General features: G+C 36.1%; 1 protein-coding gene across 1 annotated transcript in view; it reads left to right on the top strand.

Annotated features, from left to right (window-relative positions):
* The window catches only part of MORC1 (MORC family CW-type zinc finger 1), a 162,797-nt gene that overhangs the window by 29,769 nt on the left and 111,289 nt on the right, over window positions 1-21,739 (top strand). The window contains exons 8-10 of the mRNA XM_058556516.1: window positions 720-879; window positions 2,630-2,735; window positions 19,615-19,740. Coding sequence (XP_058412499.1) covers window positions 720-879; window positions 2,630-2,735; window positions 19,615-19,740 — 392 coding nt within the window. The remainder of the gene's footprint in view (window positions 1-719; window positions 880-2,629; window positions 2,736-19,614; window positions 19,741-21,739) is intronic.

The following is a 21,739-nucleotide window of genomic DNA, read 5'->3' as shown; positions in this document are numbered from 1 at the left end:
TTAGAGAAAGTTCCTGCAGGCTTCTGCCTGAAGTCCTAGCTTCCAGCTTTCTGGGAGCCAAATGAAGAAGAGATTTGGGCTTCTTAGCCGCCAGTATGCCTATGTTCACTTAATCCCTCTAATCTCGGTAAAGTCCCCTGACAACTGTGCCTGATATGTCCTCTAATCCAGAAATGCTTTGTTCCACACTTTCCAGAGAATAAGCTTCCAGTCCCTGTGAAGGTGGAGGGAGGAGCTATCGCCAGATGGAGATCTAGATGCTTCCTCTAGCTCTCTTCCCCCTTTACCCCACCTCCAGAATTAATTCAGACCATCAATTTATAAGCCTTTTGGGGGATTCTGAATTATAAATCAGGTTGGTTCTTCTCTTTTCTGGCATGGGCTTCAGATTGGTTTTCTTGGATTAGCTGTCATCTATTCAACTTCTAAAATGCTGGTACTGTGTTTCCTCTTCATTCTATCCATATTTCAATAGAGAGCTGGAGTAGAGTCCCTCTGTCGCCACAATCTACAGTGGAGCATTTTAGAATAAGACTTTGAGGGTACACATCTGTTTTGTGTCTCTTCCTTATAAAACTAGAATACAGGGGGGAAGTAAACTTTTAACTTTGTGTTATATAATTTGGCTGGATGAAGAATGGACTGAATTAGGATCAGACAAAAGGATGATGGTTTTTATTTGTGTATTTCATAGTAAATTGATGTGTGTTTTTTTATAGGTTGTGGTTCCAATACCTTCATGGTTAACAAGAACCAGAGAATCTGTCACAGATGATCCTCAGAAATTCTCAATGGAATTGTCTATAATTTATAAGTATTCTCCGTTTAAAACCGAAGCTGAATTGATGAAGCAATTTGATGTGATCTATGGGAAATGTGGTAAGATCATCAAAACTCTGAAATTTTGATGGAAGTATTTGCTTGCAGTGTTATGAAAAACAATATAAATATGTTTTCATATTTTTTCTATTTGTAATATCATGTGGAATCTCCCATGGGGCAGTTGTTCATTTTACCCATATAAGAATTGTCTTAAGAGAATCCAAACATGAATAACTCTTAACTCCCTGACACTGGGAAAAAGGTTTCTACTGGCATGAGCTTGGTGAAACTCGATGAGAAGAGGATGATACAGGCTATTACCACAGCGACTCCACAGTCCCTGCACCAGATAACAAAGTTAGGAGATGCTTATTGCAGCGTCTCAGATTAGATGATTCCAGGTTTATAAGTTGGCAACTTATAAAGTAATGAATCCAGGCTTCTGTGCCAGTCTTTCTCCAGACTTCCACCACTTTTCATATCTAAAAGCATAAAGAACCCTACTCTAGAGAAAGCTCTGTGCAGTCTGCTTTTTGCAACTCCTTGATTTATGTAATGTTTATAGTGAAATTCTTCAAATTTTCTTCTCTAACCTGTGGCATTTTGTTTAAAAGTGGTGTTTTATATCATCTTTTTCCCTTTCTCATAGAGGTAAAATAGTGGCAATTAAATAAATATTCATTTTATTAACATATACACAGTATACTTTAAGGACAGTTAATGTGATCTCTTACTTGACTTCTAGTTGTGAAATACTCATATAAATACTAATGAAGGGTGCACTATTTGCTGCATACTTTTCTAAATGCTTTATGAAAATTAATTCATTTACTCCTCAAGACAGCACTGTGTTTTATAAAGGTATCTCATGAATTCCGTTGTACAGATTAGAAAAATTAGATTCAGAGAGATTAGGAGACTTATCCAAGGTCATTGCACTAGTAAATGGTTGATCCAGGATTTACACACAGGCATTTAGGCTCCCAAGTCCAAATTCTTAGCTATTGTGCTCTTATCCCTTGTGTTTAAGTACTACCAAAAAAAAAGTGTAATTGGTTGTTTTTTTTAATTTCTCTGACAATCCTGTTTGTCTTCATATCATGATAAACTTTTTAAAGAATTTGGACTTTTTTGTTATGTGTGCTTTAGAGCAGGGGTCAGCAAACTATGGCCCACAGGTCAAATCTGGCCCCGTACCTGTTTTTGAAAATAAAGTTCTATTGAAACACAGCCACACTCATTCATTTATGTATTCTCCATGGCAGCTTTCATGATACAACAGTAGAGTTGTGAGTTGTTGTGACAGAGACCATATGGCCTGAAAAACCTGAAATCTTTATTACCTTGCCCTTTACAGAAAAAGTTTGCCAACACCCTTTATAGGGTCTAAAAGCAATACTTCATATTTGTACAAATTTTTAAAACTCCTCATTGTTCTTTTGTGCATTGATTTCAGTTCCACCAATGAGAGCTTTACCTATAATTCAAATTTGGCTCAGGCACCTAACAGTGTTCATTATGCAAATTATGAAAAGAGTGCCAAAGTTTAAGAATCCACATTGAGAGAGTTATAACGAATTGAGTGGTAATAAGAAGCACTATACTGTAGAAACTCAACACTCTTTGGCAAAGAGTAGAATTTGCTATAAAACATATATCTTGGAACTTATCCAAGTACATTATTTACTGAAGTACAAAAGGAAATTTGGTCTATAGCAGGCTTAATTCCACAGATGAGATAATAGCACCATGACTATTATTTAGTGTAGTTAAAATACTGACAAGTCAAACGTCTGTTTTTCACTAGGTACTTTGCTGGTTATTTATAACTTGAAGCTTCTGCTTAGTGGAGAACCGGAGTTGGATGTTAAAACTGACAAGGAAGATATACTGATAGCTGGTGCTCTCGAGGAGTGAGTAATGTGTGCATTTGACACAGCGTCTCTCAACAATGGCAGTGAGCTGTAGTTAGGAGCCCTACATCCTGGTTCCAGATCTGAGGCCAGTGGGCCTTAGCACTATGGCAATTCATTCTACCCCAGTTACAGATGAAGTAAGTTAGAAAAGACCACTGATTCCCAAACCTGCTGAACCTCTGAGTAACCTAGGCAGCTTCTTAAGAAGTGTAGGATCTTGTTTCATCTTAGACCTGCTGAGTCAGAATCCCCAGATATCAAGCCTAGAAATCAATATTTTTCATATGTTCTCCAGGTGATTCAGAGGTGCCAGCATGTTTGGGGACCAGTGGAATATGAGATCTCTATCAGTCTCTAATTCCAAAACTCTTCTGCTATGAATTTTAAAACTGAAAAAAAAACACAGAGTTCATTATTCATTACAGATCGTTAGAAATGGACATCATTGTGGTGTGAAGCAAGAAGGAATATGACTAAATGACCGTTCAGAATGGCGCTATCAACTGCATATTTGCAGTTTATAAATAAATAAACACATTCATTTTGCTTGGCAATTAGGGATCCGTAGGACAAGAATGAGAAAGCACTGAGGGGCAGGGTGAAAATGTGGAGAAAATAATGAAATAGTGACTCAGCTTAGGTTTCTCTAAAATAGCTTTCTGTATAAAACTTATTAGTTTGAGCCTGCAGTTTCTTAGTGTCAGAACCCTAGAGCTAGAAGGGATTTTAGAGGAATTTAACCCCATCTGATTCATTTTATATACCAGTATTGTCCAATAGAAATATAATGAGAGCCACAAATATGAACCACATCTTAAATTTTCTAGTAGCCACATTAAGAAAAGTAAAATAAACAAGTGAAATTAATTTTCATAATGTTATTATTTAGTCTGGAATATATAAAATATTATAATTTCAATTTTAATATGAAAAATATTAATAAGGTATTTTACATTCTTTTATTCATACTAAGTCTTTGAAATCCAGTGTGTCTTTTGTACATATAGCCCATACCAGTTTGAACTCTTGCCCAATAGCCACATGAGGCCAGTAGCTGCCATATTGGACAGTACAGTTTTAGACTAAGATATTAAGACCCAAGTACACACATCAGCTTAACAGAGAACTACTTTTTTTTTTTTTTTTTTTTTGCCTTTGAGGTGAAATTTAGAAAGTTCCTTCCACAATTAGAAAATTTAATGTTTGGAAACACACTTTTAGATTATCTTTTCTACTTTTTTCTGATTTATATATATTTTATCATTTCATTCCAAGGTGGGAAATTTTTAATTTACACAGAAATGGAGGTTTTCTCTTGGAGAAAAAATCTAGCCTGATTAATGTTGTGCAAATGCGGGGAACCCTTTTGCCAACATTCGTAGGCCAGTCCCAGAAAGGAGGCCCAGAATTGTTCCTGGCATCTATCTCCCTTTTTCCTGCTGGCCCTGCCCTTCTGCCTCACAGCGGATTCCAAAGCCAATACCTCATGCTATTTAAAAGCTTTGAGTACAAACTTTCAAACAAGTATCTGTCAGAGGGCCTTGGCATTTCACTGCTAGCATCAGGAAACAATACATTGTTAGAGGAATAATTTGACAGCTAGTTCTTTGGGAAGTTGTTCTTACTGTTTCCAGATTGTTTAACGAAGCCAGAAGCTTCCTGAGCCATTTAGACAGTTAATTATAAAATAAAGGAAATGGATCAGACCAAAGACGTGTACAATTTCACTTTGGAAGATTGACTACGTTGGATTTTTTTGTTTGATTTTTCAGAAAAATATTTCATAGTTTAATCACAAGAAAAGTCTTTTAAAGATAGGGATGGGATTTTGTGAGTAAAGATTATTGTAAAGAGGAGACATAATTTCTGTACCAAAGATGCTATACATTTCATGGCTCCTGATATGAGTACCATGGCGGGGCCAAGACGGGGCAGCAATACCACCTCCAGGGGTTAGTAATGCCGTTTTAGTTTTCTCCTCTAAAAAGTCAGTGGGTTCTGACATTAACACCCTATTCCTCTTCACTAAGGGACTGGAGAAGCGTTAACTCTTGGGGCTAAAAGAATACTTCTGGTCCAAGATGGATCTTTTCCTGACACCTCTTCTATTTATGACTTCTAATGTTTGAACTTCTAATCAAGTACAGTTTACATAAGCTTGATTTCAAGAACAAGTGGTTTGTAACATAACAACTCCTTTACCATTTCTTTTCCTTGTGGTTATTATATGCCCTTAGAACCACTGGGCATGATTCTACATCTGCCCAAAACAAATTTCAAACCTCAGAACTGTGTAATTTTCGCCTTTGGTCTTAGATGGTGTGGTCCTGCTGGTTCTGAAAATAATTTCATTTTCTACGTAGAAATAGGTATATTAAAGCTTTCAGGCTTTTGTTTGGCCTCAGAGAAGAGGTTTTCTGGTATTATTTATTTTCTTCCACTTTGTTTATCATAAAAATCAAAAGTGAAACAATATTTTTAAAAATTTTTAGGAAAAGAATTTACATATCATAATTGATTATTAGTTTTTATTATTCCATCCTAGTGTTTCATAAGTGCAATTTCTCATTTTTCTTTCTTCATTTATGATTTGCTTCTAAACTTTATTCAAGTTACTATGTAGTCTTGATAAGTCTCATTTCATAATGATTTCTTTATAAGTGGCTTTATAATAGTCCATGGAATTGATTCATCATAATTTACACAACTATTCTTGCATTTTTGGATACTAGCATTGGCCCCAGTGTTTCACATTATTTATGAGTAATGTTGAAATAAACATATTTATGCAGATGGATTTTTTATTCTTTTGAATTATTTTCTTAACACAGATTCCCAGGAAGGGAAGTAGTGAGTCAGAGTCTAAACTTTCATATAGTTCTTGTGAATATTTGGCATCAGTTTTAAATTTAGCGGTCCAAACCCTTTATCATTCTGCTTTGGGCTGAGGCTCTAACAGTAGTGATCAGACCATTGGCAGGGCCTTGTTTCCAGATGACAATAACCTCGTGAAATTTCATTAGGAGTGATGTTCAAGCACACAGGCAGTGGTGGCTTGTGCTTTGGCAATATTGTTCTAAAGACAACCTGTTTTCACTTAAATTTTTAAAAAATGTGCGGATAGGTAACAGTCATCTCAGAATTTCAGAATGCAGATGAAGCAGAAGTTTGCATTTAATGTGAGCTGTATTAAACTGGGATTTGAATCTGTGAATGTGGTATGTGGAGAGTGCCAGGGAGTCATGCATAGGTCCAGGGGGATGTGCAGAAAGTGGGTTGTATCTGCAGGGGGAGAGTCATGTTGGATTATATGTCATGTTAAACTTAGGCAAAGTTCCCCAAGAGATGACATGAAAAATAACTTTGTAAGAAATCAAAGAAAAATCAAGAGTTTGGGGCAAAGGTGGAGGAGAAAGAGCTGAGAATACTGAATATTAAAATAAAAGTGAACTAATAGAAAACAAGATGTGTCTTCAAGTCTAGCGTAGACAATGTCTGTTTACTAATTTATGATGTGATGATTTTTGAAACTCGAGACCAAGTCCCACATCTCAAACCTTTGTATATTTTTTTCCCCACCAAGTTGGAATTTTTTTCCTTTGAAGTAGTCCATTTGTACAAAACAAAATCTTTAGTTAATTGATTTTCTCCTTCTCACTGGTGGCTGTTAGTAACCTTCAATCACAGTCATACAGATGATTAAAACTGAGTCATTTTTCAAAGGTCCATATTGATTGAGCACAGTAGGACTGAGCAGATGGAAGATGACAGGCCAGTGGAGGGTTTTAAAGTGAGTCAGTGCCCATCATTACCCCACGTGTGGTTAGTATAGATTGGCATCTGCAGAACCTACGGGGTTGTAATTCTGCATTGGCATTCCTTACCCAGAGTTTATGTAGATATCAGGTATGGAATTACAATTCTATAGTTCTGATGTTTTAAATTTCATTCATAGGACATAGAATTCTTTATGTGAATACCAGTATGGAATTATAATTTCATAATTTAGATTTTGAAATTTCTTTTAAAATATGCCACTGACTCCTGGATCTAAGCATTAGTTTTCTTTATTTTCTCCTATACCTCACTCTTCCTTACTGTTTACTTGGTGGTCCAGCACCTGTCCCAAGGCCATTCATCTTTGGGGCAGAGGGTGGGGTGAGCGTGCAGAGAGGGTCTTCAAGGATGACAGAAATACTAATTTATTTAAAACTATTCCAACCTGCATAAATACGTGAATCAATGTAATTGTGCTTTCTCATTCTCCACCCCAGTGCCCTCAATCTCTCTTCTCCTACCATAGAAATTGTTCTGTAACTTGAGTTTTAAATATATCATCTAGACTTTTCAGTATTTGTCAGTATATATTAGATTTAACTCATACTTTTTTCTTCTTAACTTTTTCTTTTGAAATAATTGACTTTTCAAAAGAATTGTAAACATAATACAAAGAATTCCAATATACTTTTCACTCAGATTCCCCAAATGTTGGTGTTTTACCACAATTACTTTATCATTCGTCCTCGCCTCTTCCTCTCTTTATGTATATGGCATAGACCCATGGATTCTTTTTTATTCTAAGGGTTATCGTACATCACTGTGAATATTAATCTTGTGGCTAAAGTTGTCCTAGATTTGGCTAGGGGGAGCCTGTTAAAGCTGGCTCTTGTGTTCTTTTGTTATATCACTTGGTGTACTTTCTGGCACGGCAAGATGTTCCAGGCTCATATTATACTTCCCTTGCTGTAACACTATAATCAGCTGTTTCTCCAAGGAACCCTGGTTCCTTTTATTGGATAATGCTATATCTCATTTTTTTTAAATGACTTTCTTAAATGGTATATCTCATTTTTTAAATGTCTGTATAATAATTAACATACATTGGTATTAACAATTTTTGCATAATATTCACTTATTATGCATTGATATACATCAATACCCCCTTATTGATGGGCACTTAGGTTGATTCACTTTTTCACTATTTTAACAATGCTGATCCTTATACTTATATTTTTGGGTACATGCACACGTATTTCTTTAGTATTGATTCTCAGAAATAATATTGCTAGATTAAGTGGTAGTAATTTTAAATTTAAATAGATGGTGCTAAATTGCTGTGCAAAAAGCTTAAACTGTCTATGCACCCAGCCAATGGTCTGAGTTTTCTCAATGCCCCTGTTCTCACCACGATGTGATATAATCAATCTTTTATAATTTTGCCAGGTAGATTAAATATCTCTCTGCACTTGAATTATTTTTCTCCTGATTGTTGACAGTACTGAGTATATTTTCCTGTTTTTTGGACACTTAATTTGCTTTCATAATTTGCTCGTGTCTTTTGCTTATTATTTCTATTATGTAGTTTTTCCTATTGATTTTTAAGAACTTTTTATCCAGTCTAGCTGTTATTACTTTGGAAGGCAGCTATGCTCACCACTATACCACCAACACCACTAGAGCTGTTATTACTTTGGATGTTAAATATGAGGAAAATATTTTCTCCAATCTGACACTTGACATTTTCTTATAAAAATCTTAATAAAAATTTAAATTTTATTGAGATAATTGTAGACTCACATGCAGTTACAAGAAATAATACAGAGAGAGCCCTTTTACCCTTTACCCGGCTTCCCCATTGGTGGCATTTTACAAAACTATAGTACCGTGTTGCAAACAGGATATTGACAGTGATAGAGGCCACCACGTTTGATGCAAATCCACCAGTACATCAGTACAGGGATCTTTCCTGTTGCCTTTTATAACCACACGCACCTCCTTTCCTCTCCTCGCACTTGACTTTTAGCATTGTTAATATTGTCCTTCGTCTTACAGAAAATTTTGATTTTGGGGGGTCAGATCTGTCAATATTTTCCTTTATGTGCTTCTTACTTTTGCATTTCTAAGCTCAGATATGCCTTTCTTAATCAAAAATATTTTATCATTTCTTTTAATATTTGTAGTATATTTCTGTAGGCCTTTTAATCTATCTGGAATTTGTTTTTGAACATGGTGTGAAGTATGTGTGCATGGGGGCGGACAGATTAATATTTTCCTAATGGATATAGCATTTTTAAAATAGTTCAGCCTTTTCTACTTATTTGAGATGCATCCTAATATAAACTAAAATCCCATCATACGTGGATCTGTTTCTTAACGACCTATTCCTTTTCAAATATTTTTTTCTATTCTTGCCCCATTAGAACTTTTTAATTGCTATAGCCTTTATAATGTGTTCTGGTATTTGGTAGGACAAGAACTCCTTCACTGTTCTTTTAAAAAATGTTATTGGTTATTCTTGCAGATGTTCTTTTCTATATGAATTTTTCAATCAGCTTTTCAAGTTTTATTATAACAGATGCTCTTGGGATTTTGATTGGTAGTCCATTGAATTTATAGATTAATTGGGGGAGAACTGACATATTTATGTTTTGGTTCTTATTCCAGTCTTCTTTTATATAGTTAAGTGGAGTTTTACAACATCATAGTACATGATAGTAATTAAGAACAAGGCTTTGGTAGTTAAACTGTCGGAGTTCCATTTATAGTTCCACAAGCCGTGTTATTCTGGGGAAGTTAGTTAACCTGACAGAGCCTCAATTTACTCATCTGAAAATGATAATGATAATAATAGTATTATATCACAGGGTCGTTGTGAAGATTAGGTGATATATGACGTGAAAAGTGCTGAGTACTTTTAAAGTACCTGGCACATAGTTTGTACTCAATAATTGTTTGCTGTTATTATTTCTTCACGTATGTCTTGTACATTTCTTGTTAGGTTTACTCATAAGTATTTTAAACTCTTGTTGGCATTCAAATAAGATTTTTTCTCCTCTGCTTTTTCTAATTATTTGTTTGTTAGTGTACAGATAGGAAGGCCATTGACTTTGCTTGTTAATTTTATGCCCCACCATTTACTGAATACTTTTATTCTAATACTTTTCAGTCAGATTTCCTATATAGTTTTTATTTGCAAATAGTGGTGGTTTTGTGACTTCATTTCTGTTACTCATACTTGTTATTTCTGTTTTCTTGTTTTAACTAATTACTTAAATAGAAGTGGTAATAATAGACATGCTTTTTTGCTTTGTTTTTGTCTTAATGGAATTCTTTTATGTTTGACCATTAGATGTGATATTTGTCTAGTTATTATTTCTTTTAATCAATGCCTTTTGTCAAACTAAGAAAGTCATTTTATTTCTAGTTTATTGAGTCCCTTTTATTTATTTTTCACATCAGGAAATGGGTATTAAATTTTAGTCAATGCTTTTTGACATTTGTTGAAGTGATTTAGTTTTGTTTTTTTCCAATAATCTGTTAAAGTAGAATATTATTATAATAGAGTTTATGATGTCGAACCATCATTGCATTTCTCAAACAAACCCAACTAATTCATGGTGTATTATTCACTGAGTTAATTTTGCTAGTATTTTATTTAATGTTTTTTGACTTTGTGTTTACACGTGAGACTGGCTGTAATTATGCTTTTATTATCCTTGCCTTATTTAGTGTTGGTATATAGATTATGGTAGAACGAATTGGGAAGTTTTTCACCTCTTGTGTTGATTTGAAAGAATTTATATAAAATGAGTCTTGTTTACCTATAGGTTTGGTAGAACTTCCCTGAAAAATCTGTGGTCTTATTACTTCCTTTTCACTTTTATTACTTTTCAATTGTGCTATAACTATTAATCTATTTAGATTTTTAAATTCTTGGGCCAAATTTGTCATTTATAAATTTATAGTTTATAATTATAAAAACATTCATTTTGTTTAGATTTGCAAATTTGTTGTTATGGAGTTTTACATAAAATATTCTTATAAAATTTCTATTTTCCTCCAGTCCTGTGGTTGTGTCCCTTTTTACTTCTTTTATCATGTATTTATGCCTTCTCTTTTTTCTTAGCCAGGGAGCTTTGATTGTTTCAACTGTCTTTAAAAATAAGACAGTTTTGGATTCTTTTTATTAAGTCCACTAGGTTTATATTAATTACATATTTCTTTATTTTCTTACTTCTAACTTCTTTGGATTTATTTTCTTTTACTTTTTCTACTTTCTTTAGTTATATATTTTACTTGTTTACTTTTAATCTCATTTTCTAATCTAAACAATTGAGGATCTTATTGACCTCCTGTATTATGGCTATATTCTCTATAGGTTTCAAAATGTAGAACTATCATTGTTGTTTATAAATTCCATTTTGATTTCCTCTTTAGCTCAAGAATTACTTTAAAAAAATATTTTAAAAATCTACAAGTACATAGGGTTTTTTGGGGGGAAGTGTCAAAGATCCTTTTATTATTGTTCTAATTTTATTATATAGTGATCAGAGAATGTAGCCTTTATTATATCTGCTCTTTGAAATCTGTTGAGATTTTCTTATGGCCTAATGTTTTAAACATTGGCAAAAAATGTGAATCTCTGATAAGGACAAATTCTGTTACATCAAGCTTTGAATTAAGTTATTCAAATATTCCATATCTTTTTTTCCCCCTTGATCCCTCAATTTCTGAGAACAGTTTGTTAGAATCTCTTACAGTGCCTATGGATGTGTCCGTGTTTCTACTAGTTTTTGCTGTATATGTTTCTGAGTTGTTAGATTTGTGGCACATATATAATTTTGTTTAAGTGAACCTTTTATTAATGTAAAATATCTCTGTATGTTCTAGTTCATGCTTTCCAATAACTTTGTTTCTATTTTTGTCTAATATTAACCTATATTTGCTTTCTTTTGGTTAACATTTTTTACTATATATTTTACCACTGCTTTATTTTAACAGTGCTGTTTTGGCTTTGGTTTGTCTCTTATAAATGACATATAACTAGATTTTTGACTCAGTCTAAATGCTTCTGTCTTTTAATAGGAAATTTGTCTAGTTCATACTCATTATGACATCTGCTATGGTTGGATTTACTTGGCCTTCTTAGTTTATGTTTTATATTTTTGCTTCTTTGGTTATTTGTTTGCACTTACTGGTTTTTGTTTTATTTTGTTCTGCTTTATTTTTAATTTTCTCCCCCTTCGTGAGATTGGTTGAGTTGTGATTGTTTTTTCCAAGGAGGAAGGTTCATTTTTTTATTCCAGTAGTTTGAAATTATTTATTTATTTCTGTTCTTTCAGTGGATTACTTTTACATTTTAAATAAACATGTCTAAACTTATAGTTTTCTTATCAAAGTGTAGGTTTAATTAGTACCTGTATCGTGTCATAAATAAGTCACAGCCTTTGTATGCTTTTATTTCTCTTCCTTACCACTTCCACCTTTTATTGATTATTTTATCTAGGATTTATTTACAGATTTTTACAACGTTGTATCACACCTTGTGTAAATAATTATTTAGATTAATTTATAAGATTTGTTATTTTTGCTTACCACATATCTTCCATCCCATATCTTCTTCATTTATTTATTAGTTCATTTGCTGTATTATATTCCCAAATAATTATTTCAGAGTCTGTTGGAGGTAAACTTTTGGAAGCATTGTGTCCTTAAAAGTGTCTTTACTTTCCCCTTCCACCTCAGTATTTGTTTACATGGATAAAGAAATATCAGTTCAAAAATAGTTTCCCTCAGAACTTATTGCTCATTTGACTTCTTGAATGCATGTTGTTAATGAGAACTCTGATGCAGATGTGATCATTGAATTTTTGTAAATTACTTATTTTTTCCCTTGGATAGCTTTAAGGACTTTTGTAATGTTTAATAATTCCCACAATGTGTCTATCTGTGAGTCTTGTCTTTTTCTGATTCTTCATACTCAGCAGTTGGAGGACTCTTCTAACTTACTTGTTTCATATTGGCTCTGCCTTCAGATAGATCCATACCCAGCCACTTTTCATCTCCTGTACTGCTGTGGTCCTGGTCCAGGCCACCATCATGTCTCACCTGGATTGTTCTAAAAGTCCTTCCACTGGTCCACTGATCTCCTTGCTTCCACCCCTGTCTCTGTAAAAAATATTCCACCCTTGTCCCTCTTTAGCAGACAGAGCAGTCTTTCAAAAACTCTGTGTACAAAATTCTCCAGTGACTTTCCATTTCGCTTGGAGAAAAAGCCAGTCTTTACAATGTTCTGTGGCATCCTGCATGATACAGTCACCTATTATCTCTCTGACCTCCTTTTCCCTTCTCTCATTCCTCTCTAGGCACACAGTCCTCCTTACTCTTCCTCCTTGGATTTCAGCAGGAGACTAATATGTGTTCTTTGTCTACCAACCTGATTCTATCTATGCCTTGGATTTTTAAAAAAATATTCTTTTACATAATGGCATGGTCTGTCAGCAGAGACATTCGGGTTAATTGAATGGCTGGGAGGTATTTGCAGTCTAATGCCGTATAATTTATTCTGTGTATAGTAAAGTACATACAGAACTGGGAAACATGGACACCAGATCCTTGAGTCCAGTTTTGTGGATTAAGTTGAAGGAACCAGAACCTCAGGCTTATAGGCAGGTAGAGTGTGTGGAGGGTGGTGCTGCCTGAGCACATCTTCTACCTCTCACCACTCCAAGTCTCATTGCAGCGCTGGGCTTCAAACCAGTCGACCTTGGAGGCAGGGTGGTGCATTATAAAACAAGTGGACTTTGTAGTTGCTTAGAGCTGGTCTCAAGTCCCGGTTCTTCCACTGAGTAGCTGTCTGACTGTAGATAGATTCATTTTACATTCAGTCGTTCAGTGGATAGTTATTGAGTGTCATGCCTGGTTTTAGGAGCTGGGATATATCAGGGAACAAAACAGACAAGTACCTCTTCCCTCGAGTGGCTTGAATTATCTTGGGAGAGCTTTCATTCTAGTGGTGATGTATCTATAGTGTCTGGACTTCAGTGTTCTCATGTGTGAAGTGAGGCTGTAACATCACATACTTAACACGAATGCTGTAGAAATAGAATAGTCACAGTGCCTGGCACCCGGAAGTTCTCAGTGCAATTTAGTTCCCTCCATTCTAGTTTTCTCTACAACACTTCTTTCTAGCACTTACTATAATGCTCTGAAAACGAACTCGGTGTCTGGTACATAGCAAGCAACACATGAATTGAATTAAAGTAAACTGAACTGAATGCCAATGTTGAGGTAATTTTCTAAGGATATTGCAGATATTTTCGTTGGAAGGTGCTGGCACTCACAGTAGTGGGTTCTACTGTCCTCCATTCCTGGAGATCATTGGGATCCTTTTAGGGTGAGAGAAGGAGTTTTAGGAAATTTTGTAAAGTGCTTCTGTTACCTTTGAGATCTCTCTTGAGTTCCAAACTGTGAAGGCTTGATCACTCCAATGATAGCATTTTCCCTCATTCCCTTTTTGGGGGTCAGGACCATGTGACCATTTCAACTGGTCTGTTATGTGTGTAATTTCCTTGTGCCCGTGTTGCTTTCAATGACTTATTATCTTCTGAACATTATAAATATTTTACATATTGAACTATATGAGAAAATGGAAGAAAGGACAGACTCTAGTAAAAAAGGCATGTCGTGGAATTGGCTGTCATCAAAGGGGCCTGTTGTGCCCCTGGGATCCATCATGCCTCAGGATCTCAGGCAGCTAGAGGAACCTATCCAAAAAACCAGCCGTGGGAGTGATGATACAGTATGGAGTAACAGAGTTGAAATTTTGTGCTAAGTAACATTTTGAAATTAGGTACCACATTGCCAGCGTGTTTCTAAATTGACAGTCATTGGGCAGCATTTCATAATGTCTCTAGTTTGTGTCTTAACTGGCAGGGAACACATGAAAATTTACAGCTTCACATTGTTATCATGTGCTGCTTGCCATACCGTGGTTATGACAGAAGCACTTTCATTGCCTTGCGTAGCTTATAACTTTCTTTTAAATTACCTCTTTGAGTTTGACATTTCCCTTAGGTATAAACTACCCAAGATTAAGTTTGGTTAGCCCCTTCACAGTTCAGAATTTAAACTAGTTAAAAATCTTTATGTGCTTCTTTATATTCAAGGTAATATAGGCCTTGTTAATTTCAACTTCAAGAAATCTTCAGAGATTTTGTAGGGACTTGAGCAATAAATTTAGAAAATAATTTTGGTCATAGTATACAGTATTTTCATGAATAAAATCATGGCACTTCTGAGATATTTCAAAAGGGATCTAATTTATTCTAGTGCCTGGAGTGTAGAGTCATTTTCCTCACCATGGACCTTGTAAAGGTAGCTCAGTGGCTGGGCTGATGGGAGTCTGTTATCTGTGTACCTAGTAGGGATAAATGTAGAGGGCATCCTAGGTCTGAACACCTGTGAGAGATTGTTCTCCTCTCTTTCAGGCAACCTGCCTTACGTACCACCCTGTCCACTAGGTCTGCCAGGCAGTGGTTCTCAAAACTGTCAGAGTTAAAGCAATCATCTGGGTAGCTTTAAAAAAGTCACATTCTCAGACTCCAGCCACAGAGAATCTGCACTTGTAGATAAAGGAGCTATGACACTGGCCGTGGGACCCCTCTTTCTGGTCCCCCTCCTGTGCTTAACACAGTTTGGTGACCACAGCACAGCACTCCACCCATGATGAGCCACATTTGGAGCAACACTTAAAACAACAGCGGAACAACGTGGCTAGACTGGGAGAAGAAAGAGGCCACAGCCACAGCTGGAGGTGGAATTAGAGACTTCTAACAAATACCCAATGCTGAGCAGAGGACAAATGCATAAAGAGAGAGATGGACAACGATAGAGATATGGACCCTTCTGGCAAACTTTAAGACAAAAAAGAAAGGTATTTAGGAGTGAACAAGAGAAGAACCTCACTTGAAAAAGATATGTGAAGTAGTTCCTGATGGATGGAGAGTAGCAGTACTTTTTTTCTTAGATCTTTGAATATACCCTGATTACTTAGTACATTTATGTTTGTTTCCCAAGTAAATGGCTTTATTTATAAAGACTGATTTCTTATCACTGAAGATGATCAGTCATTAAAACGTCTTTCTTGGGGGCCTGCCTGGTGGCGCAAGCGGTTAAGTGCGCGTGCTCCACTGTGGCGGCCCGGGGTTCGCCGGTTCGGATCCCAGGTGCGCACCGACACACAGCTTGTTAAGTCATGTTGTGGCAGCATCCCATATAAAGTAGAGGAAGTTGGGCACGGATGTTAGCCCAGCGCCAGTCTTCCTCTGCAAAAAAGAGGAGGATTGGCATCAGATGTTAGCTCAGGGCTCGTCTTCCTCACACACACACAAAAAAGTCTTTCTTGTATAAGGAACCCTTATAAACCCTTATAAATCTTTCTAAATCAAGCCCAGGAAGTCCTGAATAATTATCATTTATTCAGTAAATATTTATTGATGAGGATGCTAGCCTCATGGAGTATACAGCCTGATGGGGATACAGATAAATACGCAGGCAGTGACACCACTACGTGGCAAGTGCTCTGATGGGGAGAAACAGAACGAGAAAGGGAGCACAGGGGAGAGTGATTCACTTGAGGAGTGAGGGAAGGCTTCGAGGGGAGGTAAGATCTCAAGTTGCATCTTGAGCGGTGAAGAGGAGGTAACTAAAAGTGGCCAAGGAATTGAATGTGCCAAGGCTTGGGGATAAGAAAGCATGAGCCCGTATCTGGAGAACTGAGGGTGGTCCTAAACAGCTAGACTGAAGCTGGCAAAAGACGAAGCTGGAGAGGTAAGTGGGGGCCAGATCCTAAAGGACCTTACACATCCCATAAAGAAGTTCAAAAGTTACATTGGGTGGCTCATTTCATATACAGATTTTATATTTAGTCTTCCTATCACAGACATCACCATAGCATAAGAGGTATTGCCATTCTGTTTGTCACAAATAGGAACTTTCAAAAGTGATATGTGTGTAGAAAAGGGTTAACATAGAGGGCTTCTGTCCACAGAAAGCCTTGCTTGCAAGGTTGGTCCTTGGCTGGCTTCTGAGAACTTGGCTGGTAAACAGTTCCCTGCACTGATTTAAAACTTTCCATAACAAATAAGGGTGGCTCACTATGTCCAGACTATGCAAACAATATGGTTTATGCTGAAAGCCTGCTGTCTTCCTGGGAGTCCGGAATTTTGATATATGCTAGGCAGAGGGTGCCTATGTGACCAACCCCCAGTAAAAACCTTCAGTGCTGAGTCTCTAGTGGGCTTCCCTGGGCAGAAACACACATGTTGCTGCATTTTCATAGCTGGAGGAAGAGTGTACCTCTGTGTGACCTGTCATGAGAGGGAGAGAACATAAGAAAGCTGCACATGGATTCCTCCAGGCTGCACCTAACTTTTCCCATATAATCCACTGTATATCCTTACTACATTGCGGTTCTAGGACAGATCCTCTAATTCATTGTAAGGCCCGAGACAAGGGGCCTGTAAGGTGGAGATCTCTGCCTTCACCCACATCTAATAGGGATAATAATATCTTTTTTTAACCAACCTTATGGGTAAGTAAGCCTAAGATTTATGTGAAAAAAGTTTTGCTAAAGTGGCTAAATAAACATAAGGTAAAATATATGAGGTTTTATCATATTAACTATTTTCTAACATTTGATTTGATTTTTGTAATTTAACTAAATTAAGACTGCATACTACTACTTAATGAAGGAAATCATACGGTATTTGACCTTCTCCCTCTGACTTATTTCACTTTGCATTATACCCTCAGTGTCCATCCACGTTGTCACAAATGGCTGGATTTCATCGTTTCTTGTGGCTGAGTAGTATTCCATTGTGTATATATATACCACAGCTTCTTTATCCATTCGTCCCTTGATGGGCACTTAGGTTGCTCCCAATTCTTGGCTATTGTGAATAACGCTGCAGTGAACACAGGGGTGCATGTACCTTTACAAATTGGTGTTTTCAAGTTCTTTGGATAAATACCCAACAGTGGAATAGCTGGATCATATGGTAGTTCTATCCTTGATTTTTTGAGGAATCTCCATACTGTTTTCCATAGTGGCTGCACCAGTTTGTGGTGAACATGATGTAGTCCATGCAGAAATAGAAATACAAAGATGTACACCTGAAATTTTTACAATGTCATAAACCAATGTTACTGCAATAAACAAAAAATTAAAAAAAAAAGACTGCATACTTTCAGAACTATAAAATTCCAGTTATACAAGGTAAATTAAAGTTGTAAAGCTAGTCATAATAATAAACCCATTCATCCATGTTCTCATTTATTATATGGTAAATCCCATGAGACCTTTCAGCAAATCTCCTAACATGGAGGAGGATCCTCAACACACATGCTATGAATATTTACCTATAAATATTTATTGAATGTGTAACAAAATTGATCAAAAGGTAGATGTATTAGTGTCCTTATTTTGTATTTGTATAATATATATTTTTTTAACCAAACTTGTCTAACCCAATTTGATCTCTCACCGTATCTCTCAAATTCTCAAACTTGGCCCTGAATTACTTTTGACTTTTACCTTCAAATGACAGAGCTCTGTTAGCTTTGAGGAGAGTCAAAAGAAAGAGCTACTAGCTATAAGAACAATTTCAAATCAGGAGATCCAGAAAGGATTTGAACAAAAGTTCTCCGGATGTTTATAGTGTCCCAAGTTGACTTTTCTTTCTTTGAATAGGTGAGGACTTACTTGACTGTGCAACTTCTGGTGTAGTAAAAGTCAACCATGTTAGTGTAGCGCCACACCCTAATGCAGACAGCCTCTCTTGTCACATTAAAAATGCATTAATATTTATGGAATAATAGCCATGGACTAGATACTTTCAGATAATTTATATTGGGCCACTCTAGTCAAGGCTTTAAAAGAATTTCTTTTTAAACAATTAAAAGTAATTCCTTAATTTTTAATGAGCTTCAGATCCTGCCTGACGGAACTTATAACCAACGAGGAAATCCTTGGATGAAGCCCCTCATATGGGCTTCATCTTCATTTTTGTCAATTCCTTGGAGTTCTGTCTTTCTTATGAGTAACTGGCAGTGGAGTGACCCCGTTGAGCAGTCCTCTTTAGACAAGCTCTGTATTTCCTTTCCATCATCTTTGTGTCCCTCTGGACTGAGGTAGGATTGTAAAAATGATGGGCTTAGTGCTCTCTGCTTTCTCTGTGACCTTATAGCCCTTCATAGTAGCCTTTTCTGGGACCCCGCAGATCAAGAGCACTACTTCTTAAGCATGGCTGGGCTTGTTTTTGATCTTTATTTCTTGTCTAACTGGAGAGGGTTTAAAGTTCATAAATGGGGTTTAATATAGAAGGTCCTTGGAGTTGTCAGGATACAGCCACACAGTGATTTCCCAACAACGCGCAGTTTTACAAGGATAGTTTCCTTCATAAGCTATTTACATTGTTTCTGCTCCCATTTTGTTGCCTTCCCATCCTTTATTTTTCTCTTTCCCCCTCGTTTTCTCTTATGTTGTCAGATTCCTCCCCTCAGCTGGACTTAAATACTTATTTTAATACTTACTGCACTTACAGAATGAAGTTTTATGTTTCTTGTTGATAATTTCCAAAGCAAATGAAACATTTCTATTGTAGTTCCCTGTTTACAATAACTTTATGGAAGTGTTTTTTATCCATGTGGGCCTAGAGTGTTTTTGTTATGTTTGAGTGGGGGAATTGTTTTGTTTATTTGACTGGGTTTTGTCCTTTTGGGCCAATAGCTTTAATGGAAAGTACATTTTCTGTTGCTGATGTAAGTCTACTTAGAATCCGTTAGTTGCCAACCAAAGTTCAGTTCTAATCAAAGTGTAGGTTATTCATGTGGGCCCCTGTATTTAAAGGTCTATTTAATAAAGTATGTGAGTGTTGCAAGATTCACTGGTGTTTGTTCTTCATGAGGTTTATCGGGAAAGTTCCTGAAGCTGCTAGTAGTAACCATCGTGACCTGGTAGTCTGATTTTTTTCTTCTCAAAGACATGTCGTTATTGCATCCTCTACAGTGTGTGCTTTGCTGCTCTCTTTTCTAGTTTTCCGGAGAGATGGTCATTCAGAGCCTACACATCTGTTCTGTATTTTGAACCCTGGATGAGAATATTTATTCAGGCCAAACGAGTTAATACAAAACACCTATGTTATTGCCTCTACAGACCCAGGTAACTCACCTTCCTTCAATTCTTTTCATAGAGATTTTATTTATAAAATCAGTATGCAACCCTCCCCCAAATTGTCAAAGTGATTTGGTGGTAAGATTTTTACAGTTTGATGGTAAGATTTTACAATTTGATAGTAAGAATTTTACAATTGTAAATAAAATTCAAACTGCATTCTGGAAGGTTTGCTAAAGCGTAATCATGTGAAACAAATATTTGGCCATAACAGCAACACTGCAGTGAACACTGTTAGGTGATCACCCCAAGTAGGAATTTGTTTTTTACTTTAGTGAATCTTAGGTCTTTAATTGTGATAGATTCCATTAAAAAAAATCACAGTTCACTTATATTTTCTGTTTACACAATATATTTGAACTATTAAATCATATACATATATGTGTATGTATATTTTATGTATAGAACCAACATATTTATAAATACACATCTGGTTATTTATATTTTATATTTTAGCATAAACTTTTTAAAGTTGACATTTGCATATTATAAACCTTACCTTGCCAAACTATGCATACAATTAGAACAGTCATGTTTGTGGTGTGTGGTTCCTGGGTGGTCATTCACTTATTCACCAAACATTTATCAAAATCCGTTTGTCTGAGATTGTGCTAAGTATAAAGCATAAAAAAGACAAGATTAATTCTAGTTTTGAGGAGCTTACTATTTACTGGGAGAAACATTTAATGCTTGTGCACTGTCTATATACAGTCATGTGTCACTTAATGAGGGGGATATGTTCTGAGAAATGACTCATTAGGCAATTTTGTCATTGTGTGAACATCATAGAGTACTTACACAAACCTAGATGGTGTAGCCTGCTACCCACCTAAGCTACATGGTACTAATCTTATGGGACCACTATCGTATATGTGGCCTGTCATTGCCAAAACGTCATTATGCAGTACATGACTGTAAATGCCTTTTTATTTATTTATTTTTTCGGTGAGGAAGATTGGCCATGAGCTAACATGCATTGCCAATCCTCCTCTTTTTTCTTGAGGAAGATTGTCCTTGAGCTAACATCTGTGCCAGTCTTCCTCCCCTGTGTATGTGGAATGCCGCCACAGCATGGCTTGATGAGCGGTGTGTAGGTCTGCGCCCAGAATCCGAGCGCGCAATCCCTGGGCCGCTAAAGTGGAGCATGCAAACTTAACCACTATGCCACCGGGCTGGCCCCTGTAAATGCCTTTTTATATGCATTATTTTGTTTGATTTTTACAGTGACCCTGTGGGTTATGTTATATCACCATTTTAGAAATAAAGAAATGTCACAACTGGGCAAGAGTTCAATTCTCCTGGCTCCAAATTCTTTACCAATTCAAATTCCGTGCTCATTTCCCTATATCACACTATCTCTTTATAATAGACCTTCATTTGTTGTGTTGTCTTATTTTCATGAAAAAGTGGTTGCTGTCCTGGGGCCTTGCAATTACTCATATTGATATTAAAATTAAAAGTAGATCTCTGGATTATATGCCCTGACTACCACTAGTGGAGGCCTCAGAAGCTTTACTTTTGATTTCTGATTACACTGCAGATCGTATTTTGAAAAATGAAGTATACTAAGCCTGAGACTTACTCTAGAAATCTGTCTGTTCATTGCCTAATTCATATCAAAGTGATGCTTCCTTTTCATCAGTCTTATTCTCCTGGGGAGTACCAAGGGTCTCCTGGATCAATCAATAAGGCTGATCTTTTCAAATTAAATTTTTCCTCTCTTAGTGAGTTTGGGTAAAAAGTGGTTTAAGCCAATGAAAAATGTGGATTTGTCTCTCTTTTCTGAGGGAATTATAGTAAATTGAATTACATCTACCTAAATTACTTATATCAAGTGATGGCTGTTTCCCATTCTAGCATATTTTTTATTCACCTTTCAAAGTGATATTCTTAGATATATATTACCAGGAAGTAGATATAATGTAAATATTTATTTTGTTCCCTAAAAGATATTAAGGAGGCTTGAACCTTTGCCAAGTTTCATATG

This window comes from Diceros bicornis, chromosome 15, assembly GCF_020826845.1.
Source record: "Diceros bicornis minor isolate mBicDic1 chromosome 15, mDicBic1.mat.cur, whole genome shotgun sequence".
Lineage (NCBI taxonomy): Eukaryota > Metazoa > Chordata > Mammalia > Perissodactyla > Rhinocerotidae > Diceros > Diceros bicornis.
This window is presented reverse-complemented; position numbering and strand designations above follow the sequence as displayed.